General features: G+C 43.9%; 1 protein-coding gene across 3 annotated transcripts in view; it reads left to right on the top strand.

The window, feature by feature from the left end:
• Positions 1 to 361: 361 nt before the first annotated feature.
• Positions 362 to 24,052, top strand: part of rab3c (RAB3C, member RAS oncogene family) — a 311,395-nt gene continuing 287,704 nt past the window's right edge. For 2 of the 3 annotated variants that reach the window (XM_068033651.1, XM_068033670.1), the window contains exon 1: positions 1,148 to 1,229. In XM_068033651.1, the coding sequence (XP_067889752.1) occupies positions 1,206 to 1,229 (24 nt within the window). In that variant the 5' untranslated portion in view covers positions 1,148 to 1,205. Of the gene's footprint in view, positions 521 to 1,147; positions 1,230 to 24,052 lie in introns of those variants that run through there. The other variant, XM_068033660.1, reaches the window with a different exon arrangement.

A 24,052-nucleotide genomic window follows, 5' to 3' on the forward strand; every position in this document is an offset into this window, starting at 1 on the left:
GCCCCGACTAGCCCAGACAGCATCCCAGTTTTCTAATAGACACAAAAGGCCGCTGTTAACCAAAAATCTGCGGTTACTAATAGCACTAACAAAAAGGTAAGATAACTCAGGAGAAATGGCAATCGATTTTATTTAAACAACAGCTCCTATGAAGTTTTGACCACACCAGAAAATTACTGTAAGCTACCTTTCCGTTATCTCGATTGTAGTGGTCAATCTCTCTCTACATATAACTAGAACGGATGTAAATAGGCGATAGACGTGTGTTATCCATAGTAGCAGGATGACACGCGGATCCTGAATTTCCGTTTGCTTTCTCCTCTGTAGTTAAAGGTTCAGATTACACTGCGGGCAGATCGGGGTTTTTACACACGGAGGCAGCAATTGAGGACTGAAATGTGAAACCTCGCTGCAAATTGCCAACCAAAGACGATAGCACCACCGTTTTACTTTTCTTGAACAGCAGATCATCTGATCCACATTTTTGAACTTGTGGGAATAAATGGAGCTTTATGGAAAGGTAAGCCATTATTTTACAATACTTACGGCTTCCTCTTTAAAGGTCGAATTTCCTTAATATCAGAAAGGGCTGTGGTCTTGTGGTTTTTAGATATGCTTCCATGAAAAAAAGCCAGTTCGCTTACTTTGTCCCCACTGCAAAGTCTTTAAATGGATACTAACAATCAGCTTTTCCTTATGCGTGCGTTTCGGGTTTGTTATAGTTAATTTATGTTTATTTCAACATAATTTTGCAAGGATGCAAACACATTTAACAGATATAAAAATAACTTAAGTAATGCGACATGACATATAACAATTTTTTTCAGGTCTAGTAACGGTTTGCAAAATTTGCAACATTTCCCGACTGCTGGTTCCAAATATCCATCCAACACGATGCAAGGCATCGTTGCTCGCAGCCATCGCTCCCAGCCGTGTTTCAGCCAAGGCGAGGGGGGTGGTGGGGGGGAGGGAATAGGCGCCGGGCATGTCGGGAGTTGTAGTCCAATGGACCCGACAGCGCTCTCCCATTGTCCTGAGCTGGATTTGAGCCAAACAACTACAGGTTCCAGAGTGCCGAGCGACCATTGGCACATGCGCAGCGACGTGCCAGTATCAATACAAAAGTGGTTGACAGCTCGATGGAAGCGGCTTGTTCCGCTCGGGTTTCTCCACAGGCTGAGAGGGATCGCGAGCGCTCTGGCAGCATGAGGCACGAGGCACCAATGCAGGTCTGTATAACCTTATACAAGAGACAGCGAGCGGCGTCCGAATGAGACTTTGTGCTCAAGGAGATTACTCTATTAACGCCTGTCAATGAGCAGAAGATTTTTTTTGCAGTATTGCAATAACTTGTATCGTTACACAATTTGTACAAAAATGTGTTTATTTAATAAACCGTTTAATTTCACAGTTTTTTTATTGTCAACTGGAATTGAATTGTTCAGTGCAGAGAATTTCAAATATATGAATGTGGGATAATGTGCTAAATGAAAGAAAAATTGTTTAACCTTTTTTTCCCGAGACCAGTATTAATTCATCACTGTTTTTGTTCCTCCATTGAGGGATGCTCAACATCTTCCAATGTTTAAGGGTTGTTCATGTTAAGGGGAGAGGACTTTAAGGTAGATGAGATTTTGATGATAGGTGTATTTCTGTATCAGGATTGCATCCTTCATTTGTACTGATTCATTGCTATTTGGACACAGTCTCCCAGACTCATGGCTGGCATCTTTCCTGTATTGAATTTAGGTGGCACAGTCATCTACCAAGATGTCTGGGCTGCAGTGTAGGGAATCCATCCATCCATCTCACTCTAACATGCCGACTTTTTATACAAGGGGATTACCTTTAAAGAGATCGTGTGCCGAGTCTAAGTGAGGGATATTTTGAGCGTTTTCAAGCCTATACACGTATTATGCTGAAAAATAGAGTTTAAATGATTTCCAAGATATTTTCCACGTTTGCCATTGCAAGGTAAAATAACAAATAGTTTCTACTTTTTGCCCATTCGTAGTTCACAATGCACTATGATTTGAAATAAACTTTTACAAAAGTGTAATATATTTTATTTTGGTATTTAAATTTAATTTCAATATAAAATGGTTCTGGTTATTATAAAACTAGCAGAGACCAGCAAAACATTTGCAGTGAAATTAGTACCTTTATTTCAACAGTGCTTTAAATCCTCATTCCATGCCATGCCATCCTTCCCATCCATTCCTCTCATGCCATACCCATCCCATTCCTATCATCCCCATCTCATTCCCCCCACCCCTTCTTCCTATGCCATCCCCATCTCTCATTCCATCCCTCCCATGCCGCCCCATCACCCACTTCACCTCTTCCATGCTTTCTCATCCCACATTCCATGCCTCCCATGCAACTCCCCATGACATCCCCATGCTGTTCCCCCACCTGCCGTTCCCCCCTCCCATGCCTTTCCCCCATGCTTTGTCCCTCATGCCTTCACTGCAATGCTGCCTCCATGCCGTTTGCACCCCTCATGCCGTTCCCCCCTCCTCATTCTGTCCCACCCATGCTTTCCCCTGCATGCCAACCCCCTCGGCTCCTCCCATGCTGTCTCCCATGCCATTTCCACTCCCACCTTGCCAATCTCTTCAGCCAGTGTAACTTTATTGTTGGGCTCCCCTTACCTTCCGCTCCTTTTTTTTGCTTTTTTTTCTTCACCAACAACCCCCACCCTGCCACTGCCACTGCCACCAAGCGTCAGTTCTCCCATGCCGTTCCACCCACCCCACCCCACCCCTCCTCCCCAAACCCTCCACCTAGGGTAACTTTGTTGTTGGGCTCCCCTTGCCTTCCGATGTTCTTTTTCTTCACCAACACCCCCGTTCCGCCACTGCAGCCTCCAACCGTTGGCAGCCGCACGTGTGTCACATGCTTCGTGTGCACCAGGTTCCACCCACCAAATCAACCCACCGACCAATCAAAATAGTGGAATGGTACACATTAGAAACATACTTCTGTGCTTGAAGTTGTATGCTTTGCATTATATTTGCTCAAATTGCCAGGACTAAGAGGATTGGAGGTATAGAATTTTTAATTGATGCCAACATTTTTGCGAGTTTGCAGAGATGTTCTAATTCCTGTTTTATAAGCAGTTTTCATATTAAGTAAATAAAGGACTAATAATGCTCATCCAACTATAAGAGGAAAAGTATTGCTGGACAGGAAAGGATAAAATACTACATCTGTGTACTTGCTCAATGGCAGACATAGAATCACAGAATTGTTACAGTGCAGAAGGAGGCCATTCAGCCCATCGTGTCCACACCGGCTCTCCGAAAGAGCAATTCACTCAGTTCCATTCCCCCGCCTTCTCCCTGTAACCCTGCACATTCTTCCTTTTCATATAACAGTCTAATTCCCTTTTGAATGCTTCAATTGAACCTGCCTCCACCACACTCTCAGACAGTGCATTCCAGACCTTAGCTACTCTCTGTGTGAAAAAGTTTTTCCTTAAGGTCACTTTTGCTTCTCATACCAGATACTTTAAATCTGTGCCCTCTCATTCTCGATCCTTTCATGAGTGGGAACAGTTTCTCTCTATCTATTCTGTCCAGCCCTCTCATGGTTTTGAATACCTCTACCAAATCATCTCTCAGCCTTCTCTTAAAGGAAAACAGTCCTAACTTCTCAAGTCTATCTTCATAACTGAAGTTCCTCATCCCTGGAACCATTCTCGTGAATCTTTTCTGCACTCTCTCCAATGCCCTCAGGTCTTTCCGAAAGTGCGGTGCCCAGATCTGGACGCAATACTCCAGCTGAGGCCGAACTATTGTCTTATACAAGTTCAACATAACTTCCTTGCTCTTGTACTCTATGCCCCTATTAATAAAGCCCATGATACTGTATGCTTTATTAACTGCTCTCTCAACCTGTCCTGCCACCTTCAATGACTTATGCACATATACACCCAGGTCCCTCTGCTCCTGCACCCCCTTTAGAATTGTACCCTTCATTTTATATTGTCTCTCCACGTTCCTCCTACCAAAATGAATCACTTCACATCTCTCTGCATTGAACTTCATCTGCCACCTGTCTGCCCATTCTTCCAACCTGTCTATGTCCTTTTGGAGTTCGACACTAACCTCCTCACAGTTCACAATGCTTCCAAGTTTCATATCATCTGCAAACTTTGAAATTGTACCCTTTACACCAAGGTCTAGATCATTAACATACATCAGGAAAAGCAAGGGTCCCAACACTGACCCCTGGGGAACTCCACTACAAACTTTCCTCCAGCCCGAAAAACATCCATTAACCACTAGTCTCTGTTTCCTGTCACTCAGTCAATTCCGCAGCCATGTTGCTACCGTCTCTTTTATTCCATGAGCTTTATGTTTGCTTACAAGTCTATATGTGTCGCACTGTATCAAACGCCTTTTGAAATTATTTAGAAACTGATACCACTGGAAATAGTTTATGGTATTCCAGGAATTTATCTTTGTGCAGAATTTTGAAAGTCAGAGACAAAATACAATCTGAAAGACCTCCCTGGATGGCTTAATAGATGAATGGACCATTCCATATAGCATTTGACAGTACAAACCAAGATGTCCCACTTTGGATGTGGACTATGCTGAATTAGCTGATTTCAGCGAGGTCAGCTTTTTGGGGTATGACAGTTGGGCTCATGAGCAAATTGGCATAGGGTAAATAAAATCAGAGAGTAGAATGTGTGCTCAAAGATTGGCTTGAGAGAATGGGTTTTGATTCATGGAGCATTGGCGCCAGTACTGCGGAAAGAGGTAGATGTACCATTGGGATGGGCTTCAGTTGAACTGCCTTGGGTCAGTGTCCTGGAGAATTATATAACTAGGGCTGTAGAGAGGACATTAAAATAAATAGTGGGGGCGGGGGGGGCGGGGTTCATGTGAGGGGAGATTTGGAAAGTTAAGCAAGGACAAGGAAAGTGCAATGTAGTGATATGATGAATGATAACCAGAGTGTGACAGGAAGGGACAGAGCTTACAAACATAAGAATGCATCAGCAAATAGGATCAGATTTGGGAAAAATAGTAAAAAGACAGAATTAAAGGCACACAGCATTTGTAACAAGATGGATGAATTGATAGCACAAACAGAAATAAATGGGTGTGATATGAAGCTTCTTTTAAGCTTCTTTTAAGATGTATCTAGACAGATACATGAATGGGCAGGATGTAAAGAGATACAGACCCTTAGAAAATAGGCGTCATGTTTAGATAGAGGATCTGGATCGGCGCAGGCTTGGAGGGCCGAAGGGCCTGTTCCTGTGCTGTAATTTTCTTTGTTCTTTGATATCCATTGCAGAAATGTGGTTGCAGAGTGACCAAGGCTAGGAACTGAATATTTAAGAGCATTTGGCATTTTGGAAGGATAGGAAGAAAGGGAAAGGAGGTGGGGTAGCTCTGTTAATAAAGGATGAGATCAGTCTTGTAGTGAGAAGTAATCTTGGCTCAGAAGATCAAGATGTAGAATCAGTTTGGGTGGAGATAAGAAATAGCAAAGGAAAGAAGTCGCTAGTGGGAGTAGTTTATAGGCCACCTAACAGTAGCCATATTGTAGGGCAGAATATAGATCAAGAAATAATGGGGGCTCGTGAGAAAGGTACTGCAATATACATGGGTGATTTTAATCTTCATAATAATTGGACAAATCAAATTGGCAAAGCTAGCCTTGAGGATGAGTTCATAGAGTGTATTGGGGACAGTTTCTTAGAACAGTACGTTCTGGAACCAACCAGGGAACAGGCTATTTTAGACATGGTAATGTGTAATGAGACAGGATTAATTAATGATCTCATAATAAAGCATCATATAGGCAAGAGTGATCATAACATGAGAGAATTTCATATTCAGTTTGAGGGTGAGAAACTTGGGTCTGAAACTAGTCTCTTAAACTTAAATAAAGGTAATTACAAAGGTATGAATACAAAGTTGGCTGCCGTGGACAGGGAAAAATAGATTAAAAGGTAAGACAGTAGATAAGCAGTGGCAGATATTTAAGGAGATATTTCATAACTCTCAACAAAGATATATACCATTGAGAAAGAAAGACTCTATGAGAAGGATGCACCATCTGTGGATAACTAAGGAAGTTAAGGATGGTATCAAATTGGAAAAAAAAAGGGGTTCAATGCTGCAACGATTAGTGGTAGGTCAGACGATCAGGAAAATTTTAGAAACCAGTAAAGAATGACTTAAAAAAAAAAGGGAGAAATTAGAATATGAGAGCAAACCAGCAGGAAATCTAAAACAGACAGTGAGAGCTTCTACAAGTATATAAAAAGGAAGAGAGGAAAGAGGTAACTCAAATTAGAAGGAAGTAAAGCTGGTAACAGGAGGTAGAAAAGTAGCAAGCGACATTAGAAGGCAGGCAAAAGAAAGGCAAGCATCAACTAGGCTTAAAATGCAGAATAATGCCAAGAAGACAAGGTTAAGGGCACTCTATCTGAATGCACGCAGCATTCACAACAAGGTAGATGATTTAAAGGCACAAATAGAGGTAAATGGGTTTGATCTAATTGCCATTACAGAAACTTGGCTACAGGGTGACCAAGACTGGGAATTGAATATTCAAGGATATTCGACATTTAGGAAGGGCAGGCAAAAAGAAAAAGGAGGTGGTGTTGCGCTGATAATAAGGGATGGGATCAGTACATTAGTAAGGGAGGATCTCAGATTGGAAGAACAAAATGTGGAATCTGTTTGGGTGGAGCTAAGAAACAGCAAGGGGCAGTAAACATTGGTAGGAGTTGTTTATAGACCACCAAACGGTAGTAGTAGTGTGGGGCATGGTATTAATCAGGAGATTAGCGAAGCATGTAGCCTGAATAATACAGCAATCATGGGTGACTTTAATCTGCACATAGACTGGGTAAACCTAATGCGCACTAATGCTGAGGAGGGCAAGTTTCTGGAGTGTGTTCAGGATGGTTTCCTAGAGCAGCACGTTGAGGAACCGACTAGACAACAGGCTATTTTATATCTAGTATTATGTAATGAGAGAGGACTAATTAACAATCTTGTTGTAGAAGAATCTTTAGGGATGAGTGACCATAATGAGAGAATTTTACATGATGTTTAAAAGAGGTAGTTCAATCTGAAGCCAGGGTGTTAAATTTGAACAGAGAAAATTATGAATGTATGAGGGGCAAATTGTCTGAGGTGCATTGGGAAAATACATTAAAAGGTATGACAGTACATAGACAGTGCATAGTATTTAAAGAGTATGTCCCAAAGACTGGCGGATCATATCAAACAACATGTCCCTTCCGCTGTTTGCGACGGGCAAGTTGCAGGCTGTACCCAACAAGCCCATGCTTGCAAAACTCAAAACACAGTGTCCAACATTAGATGTGATTCCGCGATTGGACAACATTTGCTAAATAATCCTCAGTGTGCTAAGAATTACGCTGACAGCCAATTTAAGATTGTCAGTAGGACTCACAGTGTGGCACATCTGCACATTGTTATGACTAGGTGAGAAAGGGGTCCAGGAGTCCCTTTCAGCCTTCACCTGGTCTTATCGTAACAGGGTTTGATTTTAAACACACTGTTTTTAGCTCCCTCTTGGTGAATCCTTGTTCACCGCTTTCCAATTATAAGCAAAGAAATCAGCACAAACAGGTTTTCTTAGGTTTAAAGAAGGAAGGTTGAAATTTATGAAACTTAAGCTTAAACTCTAATTCAGTTAACGCCTACGGATGCACGACGCACCCATGCTAGCATGCATACGCGATATTCACATGTGGATAGAGACAGAAAAGAGCAGAAAAAATAAAGTGGAAAAGCTTGAGGCAGTCTCTGAAGAAGGTTTTTGTTACGTATCTTCGAGCTCACTGTAGAGTCCTTGATTGTGGGTAGATCTTGCTTTTCGTTGGGGCCCAGTATTCTTAAACCTTGTTTGCTGTAGGAGAATTTTCTCTCTTGGGGTTCATGTGTCTTCAGTGGATTTGGAGTTCCATCAGAAAGAGGTGGGAGCAGACAGGAGAGGCTGTGTTGAGCCAGCCAGGAGAGGTCTTTTCAGTCCAGGAGCCAAACAGACAATCTTAGTTCAAAAACTCTAGCTAGTTTAAAAAGAATCCCTGGACCAGCCAATTAGTCATGTGACCAGCTGGTTTACCCAGTTTGTGGATTGTATCACCTTAGCAGTCTGGAATGCTCCTCTTACACACAATACCTGGTGATCAAAATCCATTTTAGGATAAGTGGATAAGGGAAGTAACCTTTCTTGTCCCTATTGGTATGCAAATGTCCTCCATCCAAGTCTGGCAGCCCTTGTAAAAGGCCTTCTCTTCTTCCCAGCAACAATTTGAAATTTAATGTCCATATGGTGAAATTAATATGCCTCATTCTTGGCAGGTGGGGGCCCAGCATGAAAAAATACTGGAAGCTACATATATTAATAAACAGGGCCCTGTTCTTCGCAGAAAGAAGGAACATGTACAAACATTGCGCCTGTTCCAGCTAAACAAAATAAGTGACAGCCATTCACGGGTTCATTCCTCATGGCAATGCCTTGACCAATCAGAGTCAAGCTGCCAGGTTTAAATTTCAAACAAAGCTTGGCAGTTAACTGTCAGTCACCGTAAACTGGTGCATTCTCCATGGAAACGCCTCTACCAATCAGAGTTCACTTGCCAACCAATCAGCACTCTCTTCTCATACAGTATAAAGTTGTTGTTTTCCCTTACATTGGTATTCTTGTGGATTGTCCTGATGACTGCAAGACAAAAAGCTTCGCCAAATGTCTCTATTTACAGATATACTTTAAATAATTATTACATAATTTACATTCCTTCAAGACACAAAAACACCAAAAGTAAAGGCAGTCAACCGTGGCTAACAAAAGAAGTTAAGGATTGTATAAGATTAAAAGAAAAGGCCTATAAAGTTGTCAGAAATAGTAGTAAATGAGGATTGGGAGGATTTTAGAATACAGCAAAGGAGGACAAAGAAACTGATAAAGAAAGGGAGATTAGAATATGAATGGAAACTAGCAAAAAACGTACAAATGGTCTGTAAAAGCTTCTATAGGTACGTAAAAAGAAACCATTTGACTGAGACAAATGTGAGTCCATTACAGGCAGAGTCAGGAGAATTTATAATGGGGATTAGAGAAATGGCAGAGAAGGTAAATGATTACTTTGAGTCTGTTTTTACTGAAGAAGATACAAGAAATCTCCCAGAATGAGAGATCATAGCAATTAAGGAGGGACAGGAATGGCAGCTCAACATTCCTGGTTACAGGGTTTTCAGACGCGATAGGGAGGGGGATAGAAAAGGAGGGCATGTGGCAATTTTGGTCAAGGAAACTATTACAGCTGTGAGCTGGGATGATATGTTGGAAGGTTCATCAAATGAGGCCATATGGATTGAGCTAAGGAACAAAGAAGGGGCAATCACACTGCTGGGAGTGTACAATAGACCCCCAAACAGTCAGAGGGAGATAGAAGAGCAGATATGCAGGCAAATTTCTCAGAAGTGCAAGAACAATAGGGCAGTAATAGTAGAGGATTTTAATTACCCCAATATTAACTGGGATACTTTTAGTGTGAAAGGAAATGAGGGAGCAGAATTCTTGAGGTGCATTCAGGAGAACTTTTTTGCCTAGTATGTAGCAACTCCAACAGGAGAGGGCAGTTTTAGACTTAGTTTTCGGAAATGAAGATGGGCAGATGGAAGGAGTGGCAGTGGGAGAGCATTTAGATGGTAGGAATCATAATTCAGTCAGTCAGGTAAGCAAAATCAAGGTGAACCCAATGATGTTTTTTCAATACATTTAAGAGTAAGAGGATAACTAAGGAGAGAGTAGGTCCCATAAAAGACCAAAAAGGTAAGCTATGTATAGGAGCGGAAGATGGTGGTATGGTTCTTAACGAATACTTTGCGTCTGTCTTCACAAAAGAGGGGGACGATGCAGATATTGTAGTTAAGGAGGAAGCGTGTGAAGTATTGCATGTGATGAACATAGGGAGAGAGGAACTATTAATGGGATTAGAATCCTTGAAAGTTGATAAATTACCAAGGCCTAAATTATCCTAGGCTGTTAAAAGAAGCAAGAGAGGAAATAGCAGAAGGTCTGACCATCATTTTCCAGTCCTCACTGGATACAGGTGTGGTGCCGGAGGATTGGAGAATTGCTAATGTTGTACCTCTGTTTAAAAAGGGAGCGAATGATAGACCGAATAATTACAGGCCAGTCAGTCTAACCTCAGTAGTGGGCAAATTATTGGAATCTATTCTGAGACAGGATAAACTGTCACTTAGAAAGGCACAGGTTAATCAAGGATAGTCAGCATGGATTTGTTAAGGGAAGATCTTGTTTGACCAACTTGATCAAATGTTTTGAAGAAGTAACAAGGAAGATAGATGAGGGTAGTGCAGTTGATGTGGTCGACATGGATTTTAGCAAGGCTTTTGACAAGGTCCAACATAGCAGACTGGTTAAAAAAATAAAATCCCATGGGATCCAGGGAAATGCGGCAAAGTGGATACAAAATTGGCTCAGTAGCCAGAAACAAAGGGTAATTGTTGACAGTTGTTTTTGCGACTAGAGACCTGTTTCCAAAGGCGTTCTGCAGGGCACAGTACTGGGTCCTCTGCTTTTTGTGGTATATATTAACGATTTGGACATAAATGTGGGGGCATGATCAAGATGTTTGCGGATGACGCAAAGATTGGCTGTGTGGTAGATAACGAGGAGGATAGCTGTAGGCTGCAGGAAGATATTGATGATCTGGTCAGATGGGCAGAAAAGTGGCAAATGGAATTCAACTTGGAGAAGTGTGAGGTGATGCATTTGAGGAGGTTAAACAAGGCAAAGGAATATACGATTAATGGGAAAATACTGAGAAGTGTAGACGAAGTAAGGGACCTTGGTGTGAATGTCCACAGATCCCTGAAGGTTGCAAGACAGGTCGATAAGGTGGTTAAGGCGGCATATGGAATTCTTTCCTTTATTAGCTGAGGTATAGAATATAATAGCAGGGAGGTTATGCTGGAACTGTATAACTCATTGGTTAGGCCACAACTTGAGTACTGTGTGCAGTTCTGGTCACCTCATTACAGAAAGGATGTAATTGCACTAGAGAGGGTACAGAGGAGATTTATGAGGATGTTGCCTGGACTGGAAAAATGAAGCTATGAGGAAAGATTGGATAGGCTGGGGTTGTTCTCCTTGGAACAGAGAAGGCTGAGGGGAGATCTGATTGAAATGTACAAAATAGTGAGGGGCCTAGATAAAATGAGAGGGAATAGATTCAAAGTGATTGGTAGAAAAATTAGAGGGGAGATAAGGAAAACCTTTTTCACCCAGAGGGTGGTGATGGTCTGGAACTCACTGCCTGAAAAGTTAGTTGATGCAGAGACTGTCAACTCATTCAAAACGAGTCTGAATATGCACCTCAAGTGCCGTTAGCTGAAGGGCTACTGACCAAAGGCTTGAAGGTGGGATTAGAATAAGTGGATCATTTTTCAGCTGGCATAGTCACCATGGGCCAAGGGGCCTCTTTCTGGGCCTTAAACCTTCTATGAATCTATGATTCTATGATCTAAGGGACTGGGGAGAATGAGGAATTGAAGGAAATTAGTATTAGTAAGAAGTTTGTATTGGAGAAATTAACGGGGCTGAAGGTTGGTAAGTCCCCAGGACCTGATATTCTATATCCCAGAATATTTAAAGAGGTAGCTATGGAGATAATGGATGCATTGTTGATCATATTCCAAAATTCTATAGATTCTGGAACGGTTCCTGCAAATTGGAAGGTAGCAAATGTCACCCCATTTAAGAAGAGAGGGAGAGAGAAAACAGGGAACTACAGACCTGTTAGCCTTACATCAGTAGTAGGGGAAATGCTAGAATCTATTCTAAAGGATGTGGTAAATGGACACTTGGATAATAATGATCTGATTGGGCATAGTCAACATGGATTTATGATTGGCAAATCATGTTTGATGAACCTGTTGGATATTTTTGAGAATGTTACAAACAGAATTGATAAAGGGGAGTTGGTGGATGTAGTATACTTGGATTTTCAGAAGGCTTTTGATAAAGTCCCCCACAGGAGGTTGGTTAGCAAAATTAAAGCACATGAGATACTAGGTAATATACTGGCATGGATTAAGGATTGGTTAACGGGCAGAAACCAATGAGTAGGAATAAACGGGTCATTCTCGCTTTGGCAGGCTATGACTAGTGGGGTACCGCAAGGATCAGTACTTGGTCCCCAGCTGTTCACAATATATATCAATGATTTGGATGTGGGGACCAAATGTAATATTTCCAAGTTCGCAGATGACACAAAACTAGGTGGGAATGTGTGTTGTGAGGAAGATGCAAAGCGACTTCAGAGGGATTTGGACAGACTTAGTGAGTGGGCAAGAACGTAGCAGATGGAATATAATGTGGAAAAATGTAAGGTTATCCATTTTGGTAGGAGGAATAGATGTGCAGAGTATTTCTTAAATGGAAAGAGATTAGAAAGTGTAGATGTACAAAGGGACCTGGGTATCCTCGTCAATAAGTCACTGAAAGCTAACATGCAGGTGCAGCAAGCAATTAAGTTGGCTAGTGGTATGTTAGTCTTTATCACAAGATGATTTGAGTACAGGAGTAGTGAAGTCTTGCTTCAATTGTATAGAACCTTGGTTAGAGTGCACCTGGAGTACTGTGCGAAGTTTTGGTCCCCTTACCTTAGGAAGGATATTATTGCCATAGAGGGAGTGCAACGAAGGTTCACCAGACTTGTTCCAGGGATGGCAGGACTGTCCTATGAAGAGAGATTGGGGAAACTGTCCCTATATTCTCTCGCGTTTCAAAGATTGAGTGGTGATCTCATTGAAACCTACAAAATACTCAAAGGGATGACATGGTAGATGCAGCTAAGATGTTTCCCCTGGTTGGGGATTGTACAACCAGGGGACACAATTTCAAAATAAGGGGGAAGCCACTTAGGACCCAGATGAGGAGAAATTTCTTTATTCAAAGATGGTTGTGAATCTTTGGAATTCTCTACCTCAGAGGGCTGTGGAAGCTCAGTCATTGAGTATGTTTAAAGCAGAGATTGACCGTTTTCTAAATACCAATGACATAAAGGGATATGGGATAATGTGGCAAAAAGGCATTGAAGTGAATGATCAGCCATGATTGTTTTGAATGGCGGAGCAGGCTCAATGGGCTGAATGGCCTACTCCTGCTCCTATGTTCCTAGGAGCTAAACTAAGTGTTGGTTCTTTAGAGGATGAGACTGTGGAATTTATAATGGGAAGCAAGGAAATGGCAGAGACTTCGAACAAGTATTTTGTATGTATCTGCATGGAAAAAGTCACAAAAAAATCCGAAGAATAGTAGAAAAGGAAAATTCCTTCTTCTGAAGACTTGAACGCATGTGAGAGTAGCAGTGAGAAGAAGGGTCCCAAACAATGTAGGTGCGAGAACACAGCCCTGTTTCACGCCACTCAGGATAGGAAAGGGGTCTGATGAGGCACCGCTATGCTGAATTGTGCCTTTCATATTGTCATGGAATGAGGTGATGATACTTAGTAGCTTTGGTGGACATCCGATCTTTGCTAGTAGCCTGAAGAGACCATGTCTGCTGACGAGGTCAAAGACTTTGGTGCTATGTCCAGACTGGCCAAGAGGGTGTGGGAAAATGACGCACTGACACAGAACACAAATGTCTGTGTCCTCAGTACCTTGCTCTATGGCAGCGAGGCCTGGACAGCATATGTCAGCCAAGAGCGACATCTCAACTCATTCCATCTTTGCTGCCTCCAGAGAATCCTTGACATCAGGTGGCAGGACCGTATCTCTAACGCAGAAGTCGTCAAGGTGGCCAACACCCCAGCGTATACACCCTACTGAGCCAGCGGCACTTGAGATGGCTTGGCCATGTGAGCCACATGGAAGATGACAGGATCCCCAAGGACACTTTGTGCAGCGAGCTCGTCACTGGTATCAGACCCACCAGCCGTCCATGTCTCCGCTTTAAAGATGTCTGCAAACGCGACATGAAGTCCTGTGACATTGACCACGAGTCGTGGGAGTCAGTTGCCAGTGATCGCCAGAGCTGGCGGACAACCATAAAGGTGGGGCTAAAGAGTGGCGAGTCGAAGAGACTTAGCAGTTGGCAGGAAAAAAGACAGAAGCGCAAGAGGAGAGCCAACTGTGTAACAGCCCCGACAACCAATTTTATCTGCAGCGCCTGTGGAAGAGTCTGTCACTCTAGAATTGGCCTTTATAGCCACTCCAGGCGCTGCTTCACAAACCACTGACCACCTCTAGGCGCTTGCCCATTGTATCTCGAGACAAGGAGGCCAAAGAAGTAGAAAATCAGGGGCAAAATGGAAGGAGGAACGTAAAGCTATCACTATCTCTAGAGAAGTATTACAAAATCTAATTGAACTAAAGGCTGACAAGTCCCCTGGACCTGATCGCCTGCATCCTAGGGTCTTAGAAGAAGTGGCTGCAGAGATAATGGATACATTGGTTGTGATCTTCAAAATTCCGGAGACTCTGGAAGAGTCCCAGTGGATTTGAAAACCACAAATGTAACACCTCTGCAGTAAACTACAGGCCTGTTAGCCTAACATCTGTCATTGGGAAAATGCTGGAATCCATTATTCAGTAAGCTGTAACAGGAAATTTAGAAAATCATAATACAATCAAGCAAAGTCAACATGGTTTTGTGAAAGGAAAATCATGTTTGACAAATTTATTAGAGTTCTTTGAGGATGTAATCAGCAGGATGGATAAAGGGCAACTAGGAGATGTAGTATATTTGGATTTCCAAAAGGCATTCGATAAGGTGCCACGTAAAAGGTCACTGCACAAGATAAGAGCTCATGGTATAAAAACAGAAAATGTTGGAAATACTCAGAAGGCCTGGCAGCATCTGTGGAGAGAGAAGCAAAGTTAACGTTTGTGACCTTCCATCAGAACCACCATAAGAGCTCATGGTGTTGGGGGTAATATATTAGCATGAATAGAGGATTGGCTAACAGGAAACAGTGAATAGGGATAAATGGGTCATTTTCAGGTTAGCAAACTGTAACTAGTGGAGTGCAAGAGGACTCGGTGCTGGGGCCTCAACTATTTATAATCTATATTGAAGACTTGGATGAAGGGAATGAGTGTTTTGTAGCCAAATTTGCTGATGATACAAAGATAGGTAGGAAAGAAAATTGTGAGGAGGACACAAAGAGTTTGCAAAGTGATAGGTTAAGTGAGTGGGCAAAAATTTGGCAGATGGAGTATAATGTGGGAAAATGCGAGGTTGTCCACTTTGGTTGGAAGAATAGAAAAGCAGAATATTATTTAAATAGAGAGAGACTGCAAAATGCGGCAGTACAGTGGGATCTGGGTGTCCTCGTACGTGAATCACAAAAAGTTAGCATGCAGGTACAGCAAGTAGTTAGGAAGGCAAATGGAATGTTGGCATTTATTGCAACGGGATTAGAGTATAAAAGTAGAGAAGTCTTACGACAACTGTATGGTGTTTTCCCCTAAAATTCCTAGTTTCTCCCCTGCCTCCATCTCCCAAACCACTACCATCATAGTTTTAGTGTGAAAGGAATTGAGGGAGAAGAATTCTTGAGGTGCATTCAGGAGAATTTTTTTGGCCAGTATATAGAAAGTCCAACAAGAGAGGACTCAGTTTTGGACTTAGTTTTAGGAAATGAATTGGACATGTGGAAGGAGTGGCAGTGGGAGAGCATTTTAGTGGTATTGATCATAATTCAGTCAGTTTTAATATAATTATAGATAAGGACAAAGATAGAACCGGAGTTAGAGTTCTCAATTGGGGTAAGGCCAATTTTACTAAGCTGAAAAGTGATTTAGTGAAAGTGGACTGGAAACAGCTACTTGAAAGTAATCAGTGTCAGAGTAGTGGGAGGCATTCAAAGGGGAGATTCAAGGGGTTCAGAGTAGACATGTTCCCACAAAGAAAAAGGTTGGGACAGTCAAATCTAGAGCCCCCTGGATGTCAGGGAGCTTACAGGGTAAGACAAGGCAGAAAAGGAAAGCTTATGTCTGACTTCGAGAACTATACTACAGAAAGTCGAGAGGAGTATAGAAAGTGGAGGGGTGAAATCATAAAGGAAATTAGTAATGCAAAGAAAGGGCATGAAAGAATATTGGCAAGCAAAATCAAGGTGAACCCAAAGATGTTTACCAATATGTCAAGAGTAAGAGGATTACTAAGGAAAGCATAGAACACATAAAAGAACAAAAAGGTAACCTATTTGTATGGGTAGAAGATGTTGGTATGGTTCTTAATGAATACTTTGCCTCTGTCTTCACAAAAGAGGGGGACAATGCAGATATTGTAGTTAAGGAGGAGGAGTGTGAAGTATTGGCTGTGATAAGCATAGGGAGAGAGGAAGCATAAATGGGATTAGCATCCTTGAAAGTTGATAAATCAGCAGTGCCAGATGAAATGTACCCCAGGCTGTTAAAAGAAGCCAGGGAGGAAATAGCAGAGGGTCTGACTATCATTTTCCAATCCTCATTGGATGCAGGTGTGCTGCCGGAGGATTGGAGGACTGCTAACGTACCTTTGTTTAAAATAGGAGCGAAGGATAGACCGAATAATTACAGGCCAGTCAGTCTAACCTCAGTAGTGGGCAAATTATTGGAATCAATTCTGAGAGACAGGATAAACTGTCAATTAGAGCACAGATTAATCAAGGATAGTCAGCATGGATTTGTTAAGGGAAGATCTTGTCTGACTAACCTGATTAAATTTTTTGAAGAAGTAACAAGGAGGATTGATGACAGTAGTGCAGTTGATGTGGTCTACATGGATTTTGGCAAGGCTTTTAACAAGGTCCCACATGGCAGACTGGTAAAAAACAAATCCCATGGGGCTCAGTGGCAGGAAACATAAGTTATTGTTGACAGGTGTTTTTGCGACTGGAGGGCTGTTTCCAGTGGCGTTCCGCAGGGCTCAGTGCTAAGTCCCCTGCTTTTTGTGGTATATATTAACGATTTAGACGTAAATGTTGGGGGGGCATGATCAAGAAGTTTGCGGACGACACGAAAATTGGCCGTGTAGTTAATAGTGACGAGGATTTCTGTAGACTGCAGGAAGATATTGATGGTCTGGTCAGGTGGGCAGAAAAGTGGCAAATGGAATTCAACCCAGAAGACTGTGAGGTGATGCATTTGGGGAGGTCAAACACGGCAAAGGAATACACAATTAATGGGAGAATACTAAGAGGTATAAAGGAAGTGAGGGATCTTGGAGTGAATGTCCACAAATCCCTGAAGGTAGCAGGGTAGGTTTATAAAGTGGTTAAGAAGGAATATGGAATCCTTTCCTTTATTAGCCGAGGTATAGAATGTAAGAGCAGGGAGGTTATACTGGAACTGTATAAATCTGTATAGTTAGACCACAACTTGAATACTGTGTGCAGTTCTGGTAACCTCATTACAGAAAGGATGTAATTGCATGAGAGAGGGTACAGAGGAGATTTACGAGGATGTTGCCAGGACTGGAAAATGCAGTTATGAGGAAAGATTGGATAAGCTGGGGTCGTTCTCCTTGGAACAGAGGAGGCTGAGGGGAGATCTGATTGAAATGTACAAAATTGTGAGGGGCCTGGATAGAGTGGAGGTTAAGGGTCTATTTACCTTAGCAGAGAGGTCAGTGACTATGGGGCTTAGATTTAAAGAGATTGGTAGGAAGATTATAGGGGAGATGAGGAAAACATTTTTCACCCAGAGGGGAGTAGGGATCTAGAACTCACTGCCTGAAAAGGTAGTAGAGGCAGAAACCCTCAACTCATTTAAAAAGTGTCTGGATATGCACCTCAAGTGTCGTGAACTGCAGGGCTACTGGAAGATGGGATTAGGCTGGGTGGTGAGTTTTTCAGCTGCGCAAACAGGATGAGCCAAGTGGCCTCTTTCTGTGTCATAAACTTTCTATGATTCTATAATTGTATGATTCTATCCCCTAGCCTTTCCGATTGAGTACAAAAGTGAGGAAAGATAGATTGACTTTGGAAGGGGTGCAGTGCAGGTTCAACAGAATGATACCGAATGTTGAAAGGTTAAATAATGAGTACAGATTGTTTAAACTTCCCTTGCATTCCCTTGAGTTTGGAAGGTTGAGGGGTGACTTAGATGTGCTCTTTAAAATGATAAAGGGGATTATTAGGGTATATACAGAGGAATTACTTCCTCTGATGGCTGAATTCAAAACAATCAGAGCTAGGCCATTTAGGAGTGAAATCAGAATGCACTTTTTCACACAATGGGTAGCATTATTTTGGAACTCTCCCCAAAAGACTGCAGATTTTCAATACTGTGATCGATAGGTTAGTTAGTGGTATCAAGGGATATGGAGAAAAGACAAGTAAATAGAGTTGAGGTGCATATCAACTATGATCTAACAGTATGACAGACCAAGTTCAAGAGGTCTACTCCTGTTCCTATAAGGTGTTTCAGACCCCCTCCCCCTTCCCCTGGGCCTGCTGCTTATTCTTTGTTGTCTCAGCACTGAACTGGGAAAATGGCAATTTAGTTTTCAAAATGCTCATTGTGCATATAATGAATTTGCTGACTGGTTGGGACATAAATTATGAGTGCTCTGAAAGCTAACATGTCAGTTTCCAGTTCAGTGCTCTCCAACTATACTTCACCTTTTAAGTCTCCTCTTTTACTATTTCTGTCTTCTCCCTTTCTCCCTTTTTTCTACTCCCCTTCCTCACCCCTTCCTCGTTTTGTTTCTTCAACTTTCCCCCTCTGCCACATCCTGCATAAAGCCCAACATTTTTTGTCCCCACCACACCCCCTCACCCTTACTCCCCTGTCTCCACCACACCCCCTCACCCTTACTCCCCTGTCTCCTGATCCGTTTCACTGATCCTTGTCCCTCAACTTAATGTCACTTTCTCCATCCGTATCCTTATTCCTCTAACACAGTCACCCCAAAGATTTTGATAAATAAACAGGGGCTAGAGAAAATAATTATAAAATGTAAATAATGCGTGCCTCCAATGACATGTAGAAATGGACCTCAAACATGAAGCTTGGTGAAGCAGCCATCTTTCGTGAGAAGGACTGAAAGGTAATTATAATGTTAAGTATATATTTCTTTCAGTCATACGGGTTAGAGGTAGCAGTAAAGATTCTTGTTGCTACTTGTGCAGGTGAACAATTTGTTTTCCTTCAAAGATGACAAAGTTACTGTACTTATTTATTAAGAGTTAACTCTTTTTTTATTGGTCAGTGTCTAAAGAGTTTTCGGCTCTAAAGAGTACAGTTAAAAATGTAATGCCTTTATATGCATTTTATTTCAGTCAGTTGTAACATATTCTAAATTAGTTTTTGTTACTTTTCCGAACTGCGTTGTGTGGTATTGTCCAGGTAGTGCGGATTTAGAGTGGGCAGATGTTCCCCTTACGGCAATTTTGGGGGTGCAGTGATTGGAATGGCAATCTGCTGAATTTTGTTCAGCCAATTAAGGCGGGTTCGGTGGCATGGGGGGATGGAGATTCACTGGGGAGCTGTCCAAACCGAAACACAGCACCATTCCGTAGTATCTTGATTTGGCCAAAGGCGGGGAAGTACCATGGTGGTATTGACACCCAGGTGTGGCGGGAACCTAACCTAAATTGGCGAAATGCTGTTTAACATGAATTTAGATGTAATTATTCCCGATTTAATGGGTGGACCAGGATTTTGTGGATGGCGTGTGGCACTCACGTCCCTTCAGCTTTGCGACCATTAAAAGCTGGAGGCACTGAGGCGAGAAGCCTCGGTGCCGCAACAGGGAGGCATCTTGACCATTGCAGCATAGGGGAAGTGGGGGGGGGGGGGGTTCTGTGGCTATTATTGCTCAGCTGATGAAGGGGGGCTGTGTGTATCAGGGGATCTGAAAAGAGGCTATGTGTATCGGGGGGGCTCTGCAAGGGAGTTGTGTGTATCGGGGGGGCTCTGAAAGGGGGCTGTGTGTATTTTGGGGCGCTGACATGGGGCTGTGTGTATTTTGGGGCTCTGCAAGGGAGCTGTGTGTGTCGGGGGCTACGCAAAGGGGCTGTGTGTATCAGGGGCTCTGCAAGGGAGTTGTGTGTATTGGGGGGGGGTCTGAAGGGGGCTGTGTGTATCGGGGGGAGTCTGAAGGGGGCTGTGTGTATTTCGGGGCTCTGCAAGGGAGTTGTGTGTATCGGGGGTGCACTGAAAAGGGACTGGGTATATTTGGGGCTCTGAAAGGGGGTTGTGTGTAATGGGGGCTTTGCAAGGGAGTTGTGTGTATCGGGGGGGGGCTCTGAAAAGGGGCTGTGTGTATTGGAGGCTGTGTGTATTGGGGGCTCGGCAAGGGGGCTGTGTGAATCGGGGGGCGGGGGGGTGGCGGCTGTGCAAGGGCTCTGTGTATATTTTGGGGCTCTGAAAGGTAGTTGTGTGGCTCGGGTGGCTCTGAAAGGGGGCTGTGTGTATTTGGGGCTCTGCAAGGGGCCTGTGTGTACGGTGGCTCTGCAAGGGTCTAGGTTGGGTGTATTGGGGGGGGGCATTAGAGGGTATCATAAATGCTGTGTTACTGTGTGTGGTGGTTCACAATGATGGAAAAGATGGTTGCCCAACAGTAGCTTTCAGTCTTGAAGCACATCAGGTATTCCGCTGAGCAAATAATGATAAGCATACTTGCCAAGGCAGGCTTGTCTCTGCATCTGAAGCAATCTGAAGGCCGCAAGTCACCTGCCATGGCTGTCATACACCCTGTTTTTTTGGATTCCCGTGGCAGTAAACTTCTATACATCTGAATCTTTCCAAGGATCCACAGGAGACATGTGTGGGGTGTCCCAAGCATCAGTCCACCGCTGCATCAAGGAGGTGATCCAATTCCCTGTTCAAGAGGGCCAGCGACGATGTGCGCTACCGGACCGACCCTGACAGTCAGGCCAAGAGGGCCATCGGTTTCGGGGTCACAGCTGGAATCCCACAGGTGCAAGGTGTAATAGATTGCATGTACGTGGCCATCAAGTCTCCAATGGACCAGCCGCCTTCATTAACAGGAAGGGCTTCCATTCAATCAATGTTCAACTGGTCTGCGACCACCGGAAGCTTTTCCTGTAGGTGTGTGCCTGTTTCCCGGGAAGCAGCCACGACGCCTACATACTTTGACAATTCCGGATGCCTCAGCTTTTCAATCCCTTCATTCGCCTTCAGGGATGGATTCTCGGGACGAGGACTACCCATGAAGACATGCCTTCTGATGCCTATGAGGAACCCTCGCAATGCAGCGGAGGAAAGGTACAACACCCGAACGGCCATTGAGCAGACCATTGGGCTGTTGAAGATGAGATTCTGCTGCCTCGAGCGATCAGGTGGAGCCCTGCAGTGTGCCCCATGGAGGGTCTTGCGTATCGTGGTCATCTGCTGTGCCCTGCACAATCTAGCACGACTGAGGGTGGAGGCCTTATAGAAGGAAGATATGCCTGAGCGACACTCATCCTCCGATGAGGAGGACACAGAGGAGAGACAGGCACAATCCAGCAATGCATAATGATAACATACGATGGAGGCCAGACATGTTGAGCAACGTGCAGAGGAGGCAAGAGACAACCTCATAGTGACCCATTTTCAGCCACCCTAATGTCCTCTCAATGAGACTCCAATAAAAACTGACCTTCATGCATGTAGTCTGCCATCTCCTTTCTATCTGTGTTCCCTGAATGTCGACCAGCTGCACTGTGCGCTCGTGCCCAGTCACATTGCCATGAAAATGAGGGCTATGGTCACATTAACACTGCACTAATTGGTAGGGTGGAAGTCAGAAGCTCACAATTAACGCTAGTTGGAACATGGTTTTCACACAATGATGGCTAATGATTGACACAAACGAGCATTTAATTAAATTCCAATTAACATAGTTGTGCCATCTGTGAATACCCAAGTGTGGCCAGGCATTTTTCTTAATACACTTGCGGGTGCTGCTACACAGAATGACATTTGCAATTGCAGCTGTGCTGGAGGCGAGCTGCTGATCAGGACACCTCTTGGTCTCAGATGACTTTGGCAGCTGTCCTCTAATACCTGAGGCATGGAGGGCCCCGCTGCTTAAGGGTTTCCTGCACTGGTGCAGGAATGTCCTCAGGTGTTGGGGCTGCTGGAGCTGGGCTCGCTGGCGGAAGGGCTGAAGAACTCGTGTCCACACTTGGAGCACCCTGTGGAGCTCAACCTCGCCTCTTCACTTTCAAGGCTCACTGGAACCTCCATGCTTACCAGAGTAGGAGTGGGAGAGGTCTTCGGGCTCCTGGTCCTTCTGTCGCCTTGCCACTGCTGCGTCGAGCTCATGTCCAAAGCGATAGTGTGCAGGTTCTGGCGCATCTGTGGAATCTGGCTCTCCATGAGGGTTTCCAACCTCTCGATGGAGAAAGCCATGCACTTATATGCCTGGGACATGGCAGCAGTCATGACATGGATGGACTCCTCCATTGTCCACTCATGGCTGCTTATGGTCTCTGGCATCTCCACCAGCTGTTGCCTTACCTCTCCCTGCAACTCCAGCATGTCCTGTGCTGTCGACAACAAAGGCTTGTCATCAGCCTAGGGCTCAGCATGGGCCTGACCACGCACAGTCCTTTGACTGTTGGAGGCCTCGACTGTCACAGCCTCAGCCAGTTGCTTGGACTCGTGTGAGGTGCTGTCACCAGCATGTGACCCTGATTCTGCAGCTGAATGCAAATCCATTGAAGTGACAGTATCTGCGTTGGTGGAAGTTCCAGGACAGTCATGGGATGGTGCATCCTTTGAGTGCACCTCCTTCTCAGAGGTTGACAGGTGTCCTGCTGGGGCTGCAGTCACCTGCGAATGCTGACCTACATGAGAGAACACAAACATGTGTGGTTTAGGCTACACATATCCCGTTATGGCAATCATGCCTGAAGTGGATCTCCATCATTCATGAATTTTTCGATGAATGGCAATGAACTCTCTCCTGTGCAGGGACTCCAGTCTCTTACAGCGCATCAGCTTTGGCTCCCCACTTGTTCTAAGAGCCTTCCTCAGACTGGCTGAGAGGACGTATGTCAGGGTCAGAGGAACATAGGAATGTAGGAGCAGGAGTAGGCCATTCAGCCCATCGAGCCTGCACCGCCATTCAATACAATCATGGCCGACTTATGCAGTTATCCACTTCAATGCCTTTTCCCCACACTATCCCTGTATCCCTTTATGTCATTGGCATTTATAAATCTGTCAATCTCTGCTTTAAAGATACTCAATGACTGAGCTTCCACAGCCCTCTGACGTAGAGAATTCCAAAGATTCACAACCATCTTTGAATAAAGAAATTTCTCCTCATCTGGGTCCTAAGTGGCTTCCCCCTTCTTTTGAAATTGTGTCCTCTGGTTCTACACTCCCCAACCAGGGGAAGCATCTTAGCTGCATCTACCATGTCATCCCTTTAAGTATTTTGTAGGTTTCAATGAGATCACCCCTCATTCTTCGAATCTCTAGAGAATACAGACCCAGTTTCCCCAATCTCTCTTCATAGGACAGTCCCGCCATCCCGGGAACAAGTCTGGTGAACCTTCATTGCACTCCCTCTATGGCAATAATATCCTTCCTAAGGTAAGGGGACTAAAACTGTACACAGTACACCAGGTGCGGTCTAACCAAGGTTTTATACAATTGAAGCAAGACTTCCCTACTCCTGTACTCAAATCATCTTGCGAAAAAGGCTAACATACCTTTAGCCTTCTTAATTGCCTGCTGCACCTGCATGTTAGCTTTCCGTGACTTATTGACGAGGACTCCCAGATCCCTTTATACATTTGCACTTTATAATCTTGTACCGTTTAAGAAATACTCTGCACATCTATTCCTCCTACTTGTGGGACGGCACAGTGGCGCAGCAGTTAGCACAGCAGCCTCATAGCTCCAGCGATCTGGTTCTGGGTACTGCTTGTGCGGAGTTTGCAAGTTCTCCCTGTGACCGCGTGGGTTTCCGCCGGGTGCTCTGGTTTCCTCCCACAGCCAAAGACTTGCAGGTTGATAGGTAAATTGGCCATTGTAAATTACCCCGAGTGTAGGTCGG

This window comes from Heterodontus francisci, chromosome 1, assembly GCF_036365525.1.
Source record: "Heterodontus francisci isolate sHetFra1 chromosome 1, sHetFra1.hap1, whole genome shotgun sequence".
NCBI lineage: Eukaryota > Metazoa > Chordata > Chondrichthyes > Heterodontiformes > Heterodontidae > Heterodontus > Heterodontus francisci.